Raw genomic sequence first — 16800 nt, forward strand, 5'->3', positions numbered from 1 at the left:
AGTATTTTTTATTCAAGAATTGTGATAAATAATATCGTACAAGTGTAATATAATAAAAAATCAAGTTCACACATGAATATTTTTAGTGGACCTTTTATGTTTGTATGGGCCCTCTCGTATTAATCCCCAAATGTCATCTCCCATCATATTGTAGTTGTACTGCCCTTGATAACGTCGCTCAAAGTCCATCACATCTTGGTGAAAACGTAAATTTTATCACAAATTTACTATTGTAGTAGTGTTAGTACTGAATTCTGTTAAACTTTTCGACGATAGAATTTTAAATTTATTTAGTTTTGAATGGAACGGGAAAATTTTCACCATAGGGTATTGGAGAAGACGTCGAAGGAAGATTAGGTAAAAATCTTTCCAATATTTTTACCAGATTGACGCTTACTTGGACTAACGATATGAATATATTAATCTTGGACATAATCGCCAGATTCCTTTCAAAGTCTTGGCGCTATAAACTTAATATGTAATTTTTCTCTTTGATAACGGGCCCTAAATACCAAAAACAATTAGAGTAACTTCAACATATTTGGAATACTAGTTTGATTTATGAGAATAAATTGAAAGAGTATCTACTGTCATATACGGCTTATGTATAAAAAATTCTATAACAAAATATTTACACGTTCTTTTTTATAAATTTAGAATTTGCTTTTCTTACCTTTTATTCATATTTTTGCAATAAACATAAGCAAACCCTTTTCTTGATTCTGGATTTTGAGATTAAAATAAGCCCCGTCAGCTTCGCAGTTTCGAATTTGAGGATAAAGCAAGTTTTTTACTTTTATAAATTCACCGTAAATAAGACAGATTGAATCAACGTCTATATATATATATATATATATATATATATATATATATATATATATATATATATATATATATATATATATATATATATATATATATATAAAAGTCGGTTGTTACAGCTGTGAAAGACAAGTAAACACACAATTTGCAATCGGAATATCACAATGCTACCGTCTCATCATACATGCTACCATCTATCTATCCACCTAATAGAAACCCCAAAAAAAATTATATTTGTGAGAAATGTTGAAATTTTGACAGGTTTAACTGTACAAACAACATAGAATTGTTAGAAATGAGTGCGTAATTAAGATGAATCTGTTGTTTTTTGTGTAATTTTTTATGCCTCGCATCTTGACTTTTTTTTTTATATTAATACTTTATATTAGTGTTATATTGTCAAAAAATTAAAATAGTGATTCTATAAGTAGCATTTACATCTAGTACATTATATTCAAATTGAATGTTGTCAAATTACCTTCTATTATATATCCAAGCAAACAGTATTTACTCCTATAAATGTTTAAATAAGTATAACGATCAAGAATAAGCAATAAATAAAGCCTTACTATGTTCAAATACTTAAATTTAAAAAAATTAAATTATAAATATGCTAATCGTCATGAAATCTGATATACGACAGACAAGATTATTAGCTACCAAATTCTCAGTCACTCAATATATCCCGATCATGCAGATGAAGTCGCAGCTACAGACTATTTTTTTTATGGGTGATAATGGAAAGGTAACCCCGCCTGCGCTATCGACATACACCGGCGGGGCACCAGTGAAGGATGATAGATGAGGATGAAGCAGGTAAATTAGCTCATTATGACGAATTCAACAAAAATTCTTCACGATGGTTTCCAGGGGGAACCACGTGCAGGTCGACCTAATAGAACATATTCCTAACAATGGGGCTGTCAAACTCCATTGCTAACAATTCCTTTCCCCCCAGCTAAAGACTATTACGGGTATATCTATCCTTCTTGTTATATATTGTATACCTACAAGTTGTAAAGAAAACTGTATGCCTAATGAACGGAATATTGATTTGAGAAATTTAACTTAAACTATTGTATTAGTCAGTGAAGGAATGGTTCATTCACTACATAATAAAACATAGAGTCCTCCATGCATGAGAGCGTGGCTATTTGTGACATCACAAAAGAATAATGTGAAACCTTGGCTTATTCATGTATTGGTGATGTATTGTGGAACCAATTGGACATTGGGTGATTATAAAAACAAAAAGATTATAATTTTTAACAATATTATAAGTACGAAAGTAGGTTATTTATTTTTTCGTTACTTGTTAGGGCCTAAATAATTTTAATAATCGTCATAAAATTTGATACATGTGTAGTATTTGGGATGGAGAACGACATATTTTTTTTTTTTAGTTATGTGCATGAAATTAGTATATTATATTATCAAATTATTCCATAGATTATCTCTATAGTTCCTTCTACACAGAAATTAAAAGACAAGAATATTTATTAAATAAATAATTTAAAAATAATAATTAAATTATTCTGAACAACTAATCAGTGATATGGACTTCAGCAAAATAAAACCTAGTTCAGTAATAATAATTACGTACTATTAGTTTATTCATCTTCCGAGTTGTAATAATTATTAATAGCTATAACCAACTAACTGTTGAGAGTATCTACATTCTCTTTATGATTGATCGTATTCAATGCCTACGTTGTTCGCTTAGGATGGTAGGGTCACATGTCGTGCTATATACATATATATAAAAGAAAACTCGACTTAGAATGCCAAACTAGTTGGCGGGTTATGTGATGGAAAATAGTAATCGTCACCCAAAAATGTAATAAATCTCATGGATATCATAAAACACTGAGAATCTACCTATCATCTTTTCGAATACGATTGTTCTCATTTAGAATTATGTTGTGATAGTGGAACCTGTAAAGACAAGTTACATGAAACTTTTATTATATAAAAATAATTTATTGCTCCAGTAAATTTATTATTAATTATCATTCAACTTTGTAAAACTACATCTAATCATTTAATATTATTTTGAGTACAATTTTAAAATACTGATTTCTAATATGAAGATAATAGCATGAAAACAATAATAACAGCATGAAATGCAAATTTATTCAACTTAAATAGACATGTTATGATGGTAATTTGTAAGCAATAACACAGATAATACTCGTGTAATGCAGTAATGTAGTATAGTGGGACATCGTTATGTTCATTTACCGACTAATGACTGATATTAGTACCTACCTATTACTACAATCATGTAAGCAGATCATTCTCTAGAATCAAGAATTTAAGTTGGCTCAGTACATAAATTGCGAAATATATTAAATATAGCCTTAATTTCTAGTATGATTTCTTCAGAAATATGGACTTCGACATTGGTACATTTCCCATTTATTTATTCAAAATTCAAATTCAAAATTCAGAATTCAAAAATCATTTATTCATGTAGGACATTTTAGCCGCTTATGAACGTCAAATTTTTACATTATAATTTTATATTTACCCTACCGTCCAGTTCGGTATATAGATCCAATTGAGAAGAACTGGCAAGAAACTCAATTGAATTACTTTTTTTTTTTAAAGCCAGTTTATTTACAATGTATATTTATATAGGTGTCTATGTCTAACATTAAATGAAAATTCAGTGCATGAACAACTATTGCCATGCACACTCGTCATTCAAGTAATCGTTTAGTGAGTAATAGGCTTTGCTCAGTAAATATGATTTAACAGATGTTTTGAATTTATTTAAGGGTAATTCCAACATATTCTTTGGTATCTTATTGTAAATTTTTATACCTATTCCCATAAAAGACCTATTAACTTTTTCTAAACGATACTTGGGGACAGCAAGTTTGTCTTTAAATCTAGTATTAATATTATGAATATTGCTGTTTTTTGGAAATAAGTCAAGATTTTTATGAACATATAGAATATTTGAATATATAAATTGAGAAGTAACGGTGAGAATATTTGCCTCTTTGAATTTCTCTCTTAATGAGTCACGACTCTTCATACAGTAGATCGCTCGAACGGCACGTTTTTGTAATATGAATATATTCTTAATATCTGCCGCTTTTCCCCATAGTAATATTCCATAAGAGAGTAAACTATGAAAATAACTAAAATAGACTAATCTAGCAGTATCAGTATCAGTGTACTGTCTAACTTTACGCACGGCAAAAGCTGCTGAACTTAGTTTCGCTGCAAGGCTTTGAATTTGTGCACCCCATTGTGTTTTATTATCTAGTGTGATTCCTAGAAAGACAGTAGATTCTATAAATTCGAGAGATTCGTCATTTAATTTAATATTGCAATTAGTATTAAAACTTTTAGATAGAGAGAAATTAACACATTTTGTTTTTTTAGCGTTTAACATAAGATTGTTAGTTGTAAACCAGTGCAGGAGACGCCGCAAAGCACTATTTACATCGTCATAATTATTAGTCATTCTATTAACTTTAAAAATCAATGAAGTATCGTCTGCAAACAATACTATGCCGCATCTATCCTGCATGGCATATGGGAGATCATTAATGTAAACTAGGAATAAAAATGGACCGAGAATAGATCCTTGAGGTACACCCATTTGCACAAGTGACCCGTCAGACGTAGCGTTGCTAATCTTCACTTTCTGTATTCTATCAGATAGATAAGATTTTATTAAATTTAAAGCATTGTCTTTGATGCCATAAAAAGCAAGTTTTTTTAGCAATGTATTATGATCAACGCAATCAAAAGCCTTAGAAAGGTCACAAAAAACACCTATCACATCCATTTTAGTTTCCCATGCAGCAAATACGTGTCTAAGCAACTCTGCACCTGCGTCTGTAGTTGAACGACCTTTGGAAAAACCGAATTGACTATTGTGGATTAAATTATTTAAATTGAAATAACTGACAAGTTGCATAAGGATTATTTTTTCAAAAATTTTACTGAGTGCTGGGAGTATGGATATAGGTCTATAATTTATTGGGTCACTCCTATCTCCAGATTTAAAAAGCGGTATGATTTTACTAATTTTCATTATGTTAGGAAATTTACCTTCATCTATACATTTATTGAAAATAAAAGCAAGAGAGGGCGCAATAATTTCCATTATACTATCCAGTATTTTAACAGATATACCCCATAGATCCTCTGTTTTTTTATTATTAAGTTGTTTGAATATTTTCATTATTTCTACTGATGATGTATGTCTAAAGTTAAATACAGCTGATGACTTGCTAACATTGTCTGTTAGTAAAGTTTCAGCAGCAGACGGGGAAGATTTTAGAGCCTGTGTCGTAATTAATGGAATATTAGTAAAATAAGATTCGAATGTATGCGCGACCTCTGTGTCGGAATTTACCAATTTGTTATTAATATTTAAAGCTATTTTGCTATTTTGAAAATTAACTTTTCCAGTTTCGCTATTTATTACTTTCCAAGTGGCTTTTATTTTATCTTTAGATTTAGTTATTATTTTACCTAAATAGAGAGACTTAGCTGTATGACAAACCTTTTTAAATATTTTCGAATAAGATTTTACATGTTCATGAAATAAGGGATCGGATATATAGCTTCGTTTTTCGTAAAGTTCGTAAAGATTAGCCCTAGACTTATAAATACCTAACGTGGCCCAGTCACAAAACTTTGATTTTACACTAGTTGAAAATGTTTTTGTTTTAAATTCACTGCTAGCTTCATGTTCAATTAAATTAAAAATATGTTCACATACAATGTCCGGGTCATATTGAGGTACTATGACACTAGATATTTTATGTTCAATTTTATTTTTAAAACGTGCCAAATTCTTTTGTGTTATTTGTCTGCATGTAATTGTTTGAGTCCCGTTGGATCCCTTAGTTTCAATTATAACTTTTTGTCTGTAATGATCAGATCCAAGACAGTCGAAATTCATTTTCACCTTTACTTCACAATTACAAAAAACATTATCTATACAAGTGGCAGAATTTCCTGCGACCCTAGTGGGTTCTAAAAAAAGATTGTGCAAATTAAATGATTTAAATAAGTTAATCAATCTTAAGCTTATTGAGCATTCCGATAATAAATCAACATTAAAATCGCCACATACAAATAATGTTTTATTCCTCCGTAATTATTATTTATTTCTTATGTTTGTAATAATTAGGTTCGTAAATAAAGTTTTCTGTTGTAAATAATCGTTATTTAGCAATCCCTTTTAGACTATTTTATCCTAGTCATTCGTTGGGTATTTTTTCTATATAATCAAAGAATGTCTGGAAATAAAGAAGGAATAATTAAAATATTACTCTCTGTTTATTAGTTTGCGAGTGACGATGTATTTGAATATATCTATATATATATATTATACTACATACTATTATTTAAAATTATTTCCTAAAATTTGTTCTCTTTTGTATGATTACCTAAATAATATTTGACAGGGCACTCTCGATGACAGCAGTACATATGTTGACTTTATTTGATACTAGTGGGCCGTGCCGGCGTCGCACGGGTGGACATTTTTATATTTAAAAAAGTGGCCATTAAGGCTGCACACGCGACGGAAGCTTAAAAATGGAGTAACTTCTCCCGTTTTCCCAACATTTCCCTTCATTGCTCTGCTTCTATTAATGAAAAGTATAATATAACCTGCCCAGGAGTATGAAGAATAATTGTACCAAGTTTCGTTAAAATCCGTTTAAATTCTATCGTCTACCGTCTTGATTTTATAACGAACACACAGACAGATAGACAAAAATTTTACTGATTGTATTTTTAGCATCAGTATCAATCACTAGTCACCCCCTGATAGTTATTTTGGTGGACGCCTACTAGATTTCGTATAAATCAGGCAGTACTAATGTTTGTTTGGTAATTGTTTATTTGGTATCTCTATGCTGCATATTTGCGTATAAAATCGTTTAAGTATAGTTTTTAAAAATGGTGTTAATAAACGAACTGATTGGACATTTCGGAAGATATCACGTGTGGATTTGTTTTATTATATTAATTAATGAGTTTGGAGTAGCATTTCATCAGATGGCAATAATATTTTTGGCTCAACCAGCAAAATACATTTGTCCAGACACTAATAGTACCCGCTGTGAGAATCCGGTTTATGATAAATCAGAATATACTAGAACCATTGTAATTTTTTTTTTAATATTAATTATTTCTTATTTATTATTTTTTTTTTACAAAATTCCTTAAATACTAATAACAATTAAAAGTAATCTCCCAACGCACCACACCGAGGCAGCGTACCCAAGTTTCATTCCATTGTAATGGAATGAAACTTGTTCTGAACTTGATCTGTAAAAATGTATGGTTGAAAGATTTCACACAAATAATCTTTCGATTTGATGTTCTTATCGGAAGTCTGTTATGTGGAATAACATCAGATAAGTTAGTATGTACTTACCTATAATATTTATACCAGACTAAGATATTTGCTCGCATCAAAAATTTTTACTTATAACTATAACTTTAAATAATATGTGATACTGTACATTCATGTATATTTTATAATATTTATAATAGCTTCGGGTACGTACGTGCCTTATCAAAACAAGTAATATTTAAAATACCTGCTTAATTTGCATTATGCATAATTCTGGTTTAGTATAAAGAATAGATAAAATTCTAATTTAAGTTGTATATGTATTGTATTTTTATTGAAATAATAATGTTTACTCAGTAATACAATAGTTCTTTTCATAAACTTTATAAAAAATGAAACAATTCTTTGTCGCATGTAAGACGGATACATAACCAGGAGGAGATTGTACAAAAGTTGTTTGTTTGGACACCTCTGTCCTATTCGTATTTCTACCGTAAAGCAGTTGTTTGCATGGCTGTGTTTCGGTTTGAAAGGTGGGATATGGCAGTAAATTTACAGAGTACAGAGGAATAACACCTAAGTCCTTAGGAATGGCAACGCATGTGTGGTATCATGGGCGAAACAGTCCATGATACTGCTCATATCTATAGGCGACGATTACCACTATCTATTAGATGGGCCATCAGCTTGTTTGCCATTCTAAGTTGTATAAAAAAAGATACAATTTTCTATTTCATCGCTATAATCATATCAGCTGTCAACTGTTCATTGGTGAATATAGACCTTTCCCTTAGGGGGTTTGCCCAGTAGTTGCCACGCTTAGTAGGCGCGTTGGCAACCGTAATTAGGTTTTGGTGATATTTTAAGGGGGACGCTGCTGCCTATTCCTCGACTATTAAGTTCCTTAGACGCCTCTTATGACAATTACGAGAAAGGAAGGTATTGTGAACTGATTGTAGGAAAGAAAACGCCGGTTCGTGTTGAAAATTTGTACTGACAATTTATACAAAAAAATTAACAATTACAAGAATACAATATTTGAAACACATTTGTAATTTACAAAGGAGTTTGTAACAGAAGGATTGGCCCATTCTATGTCGGGACCCCACGGCTGATTAATTTTCTATATTTTATTTATGAATATATTTATTCTTTATAATTACAGATACGGCCGAAGACCAATTTTGATAATTTCCGTTATTTTAGAAGTATTCGCTGGAGTGATATCATGCTTTCTTCCAGATTTCTGGAGTTTTACTATTGCTAGAATGATATTAGGATTTGCCATCGGTGGTATTATTGTGGTTGGTTTTGTTATCGTAATGGAATACGTCGGAAATACATACAGACATGTAGTGTCGGCGCTTTATAATGTTCCATTTACTCTTGGTTACATAATATTGGCCCTATTTGGATATTTAATAAGGGATAATCCCTTATTAAATATCCAAATAGGGCCAATATTATATATGTATATCTTCAATTGGGAATATCTTTATCAAATATTATTATGTTATTTTATATTTGTATATTACCAGAAACACTTAGATGGTTCCTGGCGGTAAACAAAACTGTGGAAACTGTAGCTCTTATAAAGAGAGTTGCAAAAATGTATTATAAGTATTTACTTTATTATCAAGATTAATTGTATTTAGTTGAATCATATATTAAAAATAATAATAAAATAATAATTTTGGTTGCAGTAATAAGTTACCTACGGAGGAAATTGAACAGAAAGTAGATATGTATCAATTTAAACACAAAAATGCTAAAGTGAAGAAAACTTCTGTTTTAGATTTATTCCGAACACTGAATTTAAGGAAACGTATCATAATTATGTCATTCATTTGGCTAGTGTGTAGTTATCGTTTTTATGGTGTTACATTGTACATAAGCCATTTGACTGGTGATGTTTACGTAAACGTTGTTGCATGTGGCAGCGTTTGCCTTTGTGGTAGTTTGATTTCTATACCTGTGATGAAATTTATGGACCGCAGAACTATCATAATTATTGCAAATGTTTTGAGCAGTTGTTGTTTATTTACAATAGTCTTAATCCACGAAGGCACAGCGTCTGTTGCTTTTGGTTGTATTGGTGTTGGTGTTGGTTTTTGGTTGTGTTTGGTTGTATGTGGTGTATTTATATTGTACGGAAATGTTTCCGACAGTGGTTCGTAATGGAGCGATAGGTATATGTTCAATGATGGCATTTGTAACAGAATTGAGGCTATACGGACAATGGTGCGCTTCCGTTGCATTTGGGGTATTACCATTATTAACTGCTGCATTGTGCCTGTTGTTGCCAGAGACAAAAGACTGCGAACTGATGATGACAATAGAAGAAGGCGAAGCTTTTAGTAAAAAACGCAGAGATAATAGTTCAGTAACCTAGAAAACATTTAGTGTTGATTTTGATTTCAAACAATTATAATTTTATCTATTATTTCTGCTTTTCCATTACATGTAACAATAAAGTTATTAAGGTACTATTGATTACATAATTAAATAAATAGGTATTATAGTATGTATTGAAGGGTTTAGTGGGCAAAACTTATTGGGATTCTAATCTATTGACTATGCTCTATGTATAAGGCTTCTCTAACAATACTATTCAGTACTAGTTTACAGCGTCATGGCGGCGGGGCTCCTTCTCTGTATTGCTTGGTATTACACAATTATAGCTGGTAAGTACCTTTAGTAAATTTTATTTAGGTGACATTACATGTACTTAGTACTTAAACAAATATCCATCACTAATGAAATTAATATAATTATAATATTTGTTTATTTCATTAGATTAGGTAAAACTTCAAAAATGGGGTAATGAGTCCCGGGCTGACTATAAGTGGTATAAATTTCTAAATAAGAAATTAGAAGATAGATATTGGGAAGCGATTGCTATGGGCTAATGAACCGTCAAGGCAAGAGGTGCGGGATCAGACTTTGCACACAGTATTGTATAGTATATACCCTATTATTTTATATTAAATTTAAATAATTAAAAATGAAATCAAATTTAAGTGGGCTATTAATAAAAATATTATAGAAATTTTTTGAGTTTTGAAATTATATCCAGAATAATATTTATTTAGTACGTATTTATAAATAATAAGTACTCTGTAACTTATATAATTATAGATACGAATTTTATATCAATTGTATTTATTTAAAGTTTAGGTACATTACAAAGTCTCAAGTATTATTTCAAACTTAATGGCTACATAGGCGTATTATATTACTTTGTTATAATTTATTTTTATATAAAGATTTATTTATTATTGAAATATTGCTTCATTAAAGTACTTATATTAACGAAGCTTTACTTATAAAAATATTAAATATATTTTGTTTAAATTTTATTGATATAATATTTGTGATATTTAATATATGTATGTTAATTATATAGTTATTTTTAGGATTTTGATATGGAAACTGTTAGATAATAACATATATATATTTAATTTTAATAATTATTTCAGGATTTTATACTCTATATTGTCCCGTTATGTACATAATATTCTTCAATCATAAACTGTATAGAAAACTAGTTGATGTGCTTTTCGCACTTTGGGAGCTATATCCAGTGGTAGGTAGCAATTGATTAATTAGGCATTTGATTTTATTTAGGCATTTATTTTTATTTTTACAAACAAAGAGGATATATTTTATAAATTTTACTTTTATAATATTAGTAATGTATTCTGATGTATATGTGTATATATACACATTTAAATACTATTTAGATTTTATTATTAAAAAAATCATATAATAACCTAAAATTATTTATGTTATTGTAGTCATACATACTTACTATTATAGACACAATTTATTTGGTTGCAATTAATTATTTAATATTTCAAAAGAAACCCTTATTTTGGTTGTAAAACATAAACGATATTTTATATACAAGTATACGACGACGATATATATATACGACATCATAACCATCAAGAAAAGAGCATATTCCTTTTTAAAAGGCCAGCAGCACACCTGCAAAACCTTTGGTGTTATGGGTGATCATGGGCGGCGGTAGTTACTTACCATCAGGTCAGCCGCAAGCTCGTTTGCCCTCGTGTTATAAAGAAAAGTATAAGCATCTAGAAAGTAACTGTACCTATCTACCTTCAGAGTAGTCCTAAAGAAAATTTATGTTAACTTTAGGCAGTGGTTGACGATACCAGTGGAATAGTTCATTGATTGATTGCAAAGTATAAGTCTACGTTGTAAGGTATAATTTAGAATACAGTTTTGATGTTAATATCTTTAAAATTTTCAGGCACTTTTTCAATGTTGTTTCGGTAGCCAGTTACATTTGTATGGAGATTATGTAAATCCCGATGAAAATACTATCATTATAATGAATCACCGCACGAGAGTCGATTGGAATTATGTGTGGTTAGCTCTCTATCATGCCACACAAAGGAATTCGAGGGAGGAAGTGTGTATTTGTAAGGGAGAGTCATCTAAGACATTGACAAACAGTAATTTTTTGGACTTGCTGTCTAGAGGAAAGTCTAAACTTAAGTTTGTTTTGAAAGATGAGATTAAAATGATTCCTGGATTGGGTAAGTCAGTAGCAAAGATACATTTCTGTAATATACTTAATGTAATGTATGTATAATAATAAGTACAACTATGTAACAATTTACCTGCGTAGGTAGGCAGGTGTATTGGATACAAACAGAATTTTTTTTATGTAACTTAGAATGACAAACAAGCTACAGTTTAGTTGATGGAAAGTGGTAATACTCGCTTATAAACATGAACAGTACTATGGACATAACAGACTATACTGTTTCGCCCATAATACACTCCATGCAATACCATTCCTAAGACAAGCTTCTAGAAACTTATTAAATTGCTTGTTATATGTAGATAAACGTAGATAACAGAACTAGATTAAGTTATACCTATGTAATTGAACTTTATCTTTATACACAGGTTGGATAATGCAATTAAATTTTTTTCTATACGTAAAAAGGGATTGGCGGGAAGACCAAATAAATTTGTCTCAGTTCGTAGACTATTATAAAAAGTTACATTGCGTGTGTCGATTGGTGCTATTTCCTGAGGGCACTGATTTAAGCGATGCCAATAAACGACGTAGTGATAAATATGCTGAAGCTAATAATTTACCAGTAAGTTCAATAAAAATGATAATTTTTATTTAAAAACTACTTAGTATTTACTTACTTACTTACTTAACGTTACAGTCATAACGTACTTACTTCCAGTTTATATAGTAGTAATAATACTATATCCATTTTAGCATTATAAATTTGTCCTGCATCCACGTACCACAGGATGGGCAGCCCTCTGTTCACAACTCTGCTCTTCAAATCTGGCTTCTGTATATGACGTTACAGTAGCGTACGATAGGCCGGCTCAAACTGAAGTTGATATACTGCGAGGAGTGATGCCGAAACATATCTACTTTCATTTTAAACGGTAGGTTCAATAATTTTGCTATATAACATTAACAAATGCACAAATAGTGTAATAAATTGTAAAGTTAGATATTTGGATGATTGTTCTGTTAGGTGGCCTGTCAACTTGTTTGCCATTCGTATTGGACAAAAAATATCTAATAATAATATTCAACAAATTCTTTAGCTCTATCATGTTAATCTAATTTATATAATTCTATGAAGTATTGCTATATTCCAGATATAATATTGATCAACTTCCTGAAAAAGAAGAGGCTTTGAAGCTTTGGCTTAAAGATCGATGGAATGAGAAGGAAGCAAGCCTTGCTAATTTTCATAAAAACGGTAATATATATTTTTCTATTAATGTTTTTTGTTTGTTCAAAGTTTCAAACCAATCTACTTAGGTAAATAGTTATTATGAATATATAATCCTTATTTTCTCATTTAAAATTATAGTTGTGAAAGTGAGTTAAATTTATTTGGTTGTATGTTTGTTTCATTGTTTGTTCTTGGCACTTTAATGGCTTAACCAATCATAACGAAATTTGACTAAGGTACGTGGTTTTTTTTTATACAATTTAGAATGGCAAACAAGCTGACAGCCCACCTGATGGAAAGTGGTAACCGTCGCCTATAGACATGAGCAGTACCATGGACATAACAGAGTATACTGTTTCGCCCATGATACCTCCCATGCGTTGCCATTCCTAAGGACTCGGATGTTATTCCTCTGTACCCTGTAAATTCATGCCATATGCCCACCCTTCAAACCGAAACACAGCTATGCAAACACAACTGCTTTACGGTTGAAACACGAATGGGACAGAGGTATCCAAGCAAATGTACTATGTAGAACGAAGAGAGACATTAAATAATGCATTCACAAGTGACACCCTTACTGTTGCATGCGTCTACAGTGACCGTCTACTGTATGCTTGTTTGTCATCTTGAAGTATTAAAAAACTCAATATCCTGGTCACACGGAAGATGTTGCGTGTCATGTCTAGTGTTTTTAGATAATAAAAATTATTTAATGAATCTTTTACACATTAATTTCTTAAGCTTTAAGAGATATTAGTTTTATCCTTCCTAATATTATTTGTACATACGAAACTCAAGTACCTACTTACTTTCTTATCCATAAAATTATTGATTTTGGAAGAAAAATCGATGAATAAAAATTTTATTTTCGTTAATTTTTTTTTTTATTTTTATTTCAGGTATTTTTATAGATTCTATATTAAATAAATCGCCAGTTCAAAGAACACTACGATCAATGAGTTTTGCAAAAAAAGGATTTTTATTTTGGACAATATTGGATATTATTTTTTTGTATGCCTTATTTAATAGCATAATATTTCAATTTTGGGTTATGTACCATACATTCTTATTTATATTTATAACTTGGTTTTTTGGGGGATTTCACAATATTCAATACAAATTATTAGATAAACTTAATGTTTAATTAAATATTTAATACATTGTAGAAAAATACTAAATTATATTGCAATATAAATGTGAATTCTCAGCAATGCCAAAGATAAAGTTCTAGTGTAATAAAGATAAGTATATAAACCTACTGTTATGTTAATTTTGTCTATCAAATAAGTAAATTATGAATTAAACTGTAATCTCCTGACTTGGCCTTCTTACGTTTGATGTTTCAGTTTGCTCTATTGAATTTAAAAGTATCGTATCTTTAGTTTCTGGGAGAAAGTAGCATAATATCGCTGCACTGAATGCAACTGTACTGAAAACTAGAATCGATCCCCATTCTACACCTATATTCACAACGAATGGTGCGATAAAACCACCGAATCTTCCAAACATAGAAGAAAACCCCATTGCAGAGTTCCTTACCACAGTGGGAAAAACTTCTGAAGTGAAAAGATATACTTGAACAAACGACGTGTAGGCACCTATCTGACCAATAATGGCGAATACTAAAGTCAACCATTCCATGGAAGTCGGGATAAATATAAATATTAGTAATGCAATGCCAGCTACGCTAAAGGTACAGAGGACACCAACTTTTCTTTTTAAAAATAATGTAGTTATTACAACTATAAATAGACCAGGGGCTAGACAAGCAGCTGACAACAATACGTTTAGATAAATATTTCCTTGTAGCCGTCCAATATATTGGTTAATTCCGTAAAATGTGTGAGAACAAAACATCCATACCAGTGCTGTGATAATAGTATAGATACGAATTTTAGGTGTCTTGAATAAATCGAAGTAGGTACCATGCTTTTGTTTTTCCCGCATTGTTTCCTTTTCTATTTCATCAACTATGATTTCTATATTCTCCGTTGATCGATTGTTCCTGTAAGAGTAAATAATATTAATATATTATTAATAAACTAAAAAAACAATTCAAAATTGATTATATAAAGAAGATCGCTCGCGTGAAGTTCGTAATAAACGCGTGACATTTTCCAAAAACTTCTTTCTAGACGGTGATGTCATATGAGAAGCTTGTGTTTAAAATTATATTTAAGCTTTTATAGCCATGTAAATCTTAATAATGATAATAATATTAGCCATTAATTGTCCAGTGCTGAACATAGGTTCATCTATTGGGGGGTTCTGCAAGTAGATGCCATGCTTAACAGGCGGGTTGGCTACCGCAGTTAGGCTTTGATGATGTTTTAAGAAGGACGCTGCTGCCCATTTCTCGACCATTAAGTTTCTTTAGTCGTTTCTTACGACATCCACGGGAAAATGAGTATCTATTCTATATCAGGACTACACGGCTAACATCCAGTTCTCGACACTAATTCTTTAATGAAATGAGGAAGAACAGAATCTCCCAGCCTAAGTACAAATATAACTACCGTAGAAGTTAGATAGTACAAAAATTGAGAAACTAATCATACACTCACTTTTTAGCAATATGACTAAGTATATCCACAGCCTCCTTCTTCTTGCCCACTGTGATAAGCCAACGAGGCGACTCTGGGATTAGCCAGTAATATATAATAACTAGTAGCCATGGAACTGATGTTATTAGCTGAAGTTTTCGCCAGTCTCTTATGAAGTATGCTATAACAGGGAGTATGGTGTATCCAATAATAAAAGATATTTCGTATAAGCCAATTAAGTATGGTCTGAATGACTTTCCACTCAATTCAATAATCAGTATATATCCACATAACATGGTTCCACCAACTGCTGTACCAATTAAAAATCTAAAGATCATAAAAATCCAAAACTTAGCAAGTAATGCTGATATTGCGATAAAGAGAGCATTGGAGAACACAGCGATTAGGGTGCCAATTTTGCGTCCATATCTGAAAATTTACAACGAATTGTAACTGGTTATCGTAAGAGGTTATCAAAACATTTGCAAAATAAAGAAAAATAAAGTTTATATTTTACACTTGATATAAAATAGACTTGGTTTTAATTCATTTTGCATATAGTAATTTAAATCTTACATAAATTCATTAAATAGTACTGACGATTCGCCTCTGCTTCGCACGGTTATTTCTCTGATAATCTAGTTTACCAGTGAATTTTTTTTTAAATCTGTTAAGTATTTTTTTACTTTTACATTGTAAATAAAAAAAAAATATATATATATCTTTCCTCTTTATAGCAACTGTTTAAACAAAATACCTGTCTGAAATATAACCGTAAGTCAAACTGCCTGCTAATATTCCAACTTGAAGCATAGACTGCGCAAGACTCGCCAAGTATTTTTTCTCACATATGAGATTCCATTCGCTGGTGACAGAATTTATAATGGTATTGCGATCGTATTCAGGTTGTCGACATGGGCAATAGTTGGTTGCGTTATTTGCTTCCTCATCCAAGCACTTGTAATCAACGCTAGGTATTAAAAATACCACATTATTCAATTGGAAATCTGTAGGTGAGCGGCCCAAAAGTATTAAGAATAAAATCCATGTCTGGTATTTACCAAATCGTCCGATCGCCTTTTCTATAGGGTCTTCTTCAGTCATTACGTATTGTTGCACAATTTAACTTCACATACACTGGCAAATTGCTATTGTTAATTAATTGTCAAAAATATATAAGGGATGCTTATTTTAATGTTAATTTAAATAATTAAAATACATTGCCAATAAATAAATTTTGTTTTTATATTAGCACATTTTCTGACATTAATGAAACTAAACGAAGTGTTTTCAATGGCACCAACGTATACTTACTATATTAAATTACATCAGTATTATATGATATCTG

At 30.7% G+C, this 16800-nt stretch overlaps 2 protein-coding genes across 3 annotated transcripts; one reads left to right on the forward strand and one right to left on the reverse strand.

Annotated features, from left to right (window-relative positions):
- The first annotated feature begins 9624 nt into the window (after positions 1-9624).
- LOC113509653 (lysocardiolipin acyltransferase 1-like) lies at positions 9625-14167 on the forward strand. The gene is made up of 7 exons (XM_026893034.3): positions 9625-9843; positions 10639-10745; positions 11436-11724; positions 12101-12297; positions 12429-12607; positions 12827-12930; positions 13809-14167. Exons 1-7 carry the CDS (start codon positions 9792-9794, stop codon positions 14051-14053), a joined length of 1173 nt encoding a protein of 390 aa, XP_026748835.2. The 5' UTR covers positions 9625-9791; the 3' UTR covers positions 14054-14167.
- Positions 13759-16750, reverse strand: LOC113509651 (organic cation transporter protein-like). 2 transcript variants are annotated; one of them, XM_052899421.1, is made up of 4 exons: positions 16514-16750; positions 16210-16422; positions 15474-15881; positions 13759-14914 (listed from the first exon to the last, which is right to left on the reverse strand). In XM_052899421.1, exons 2-4 carry the CDS (start codon positions 16263-16265, stop codon positions 14209-14211), a joined length of 1170 nt encoding a protein of 389 aa, XP_052755381.1. In that variant the 5' UTR covers positions 16266-16422; positions 16514-16750; the 3' UTR covers positions 13759-14208. The 2 variants fall into 2 exon arrangements, with proteins under 2 accessions (XP_052755381.1, XP_026748832.2); XM_026893031.3 differs by having other exon boundaries at positions 16210-16750.
- Between the last annotated feature and the right edge of the window lie 50 nt (positions 16751-16800).

Source organism: Galleria mellonella, unplaced genomic scaffold, assembly GCF_026898425.1.
Source record: "Galleria mellonella isolate WM207_F2 unplaced genomic scaffold, CSIRO_AGI_GalMel_v1 utg57, whole genome shotgun sequence".
NCBI classification, from domain to species: Eukaryota; Metazoa; Arthropoda; class Insecta; order Lepidoptera; family Pyralidae; genus Galleria; species Galleria mellonella.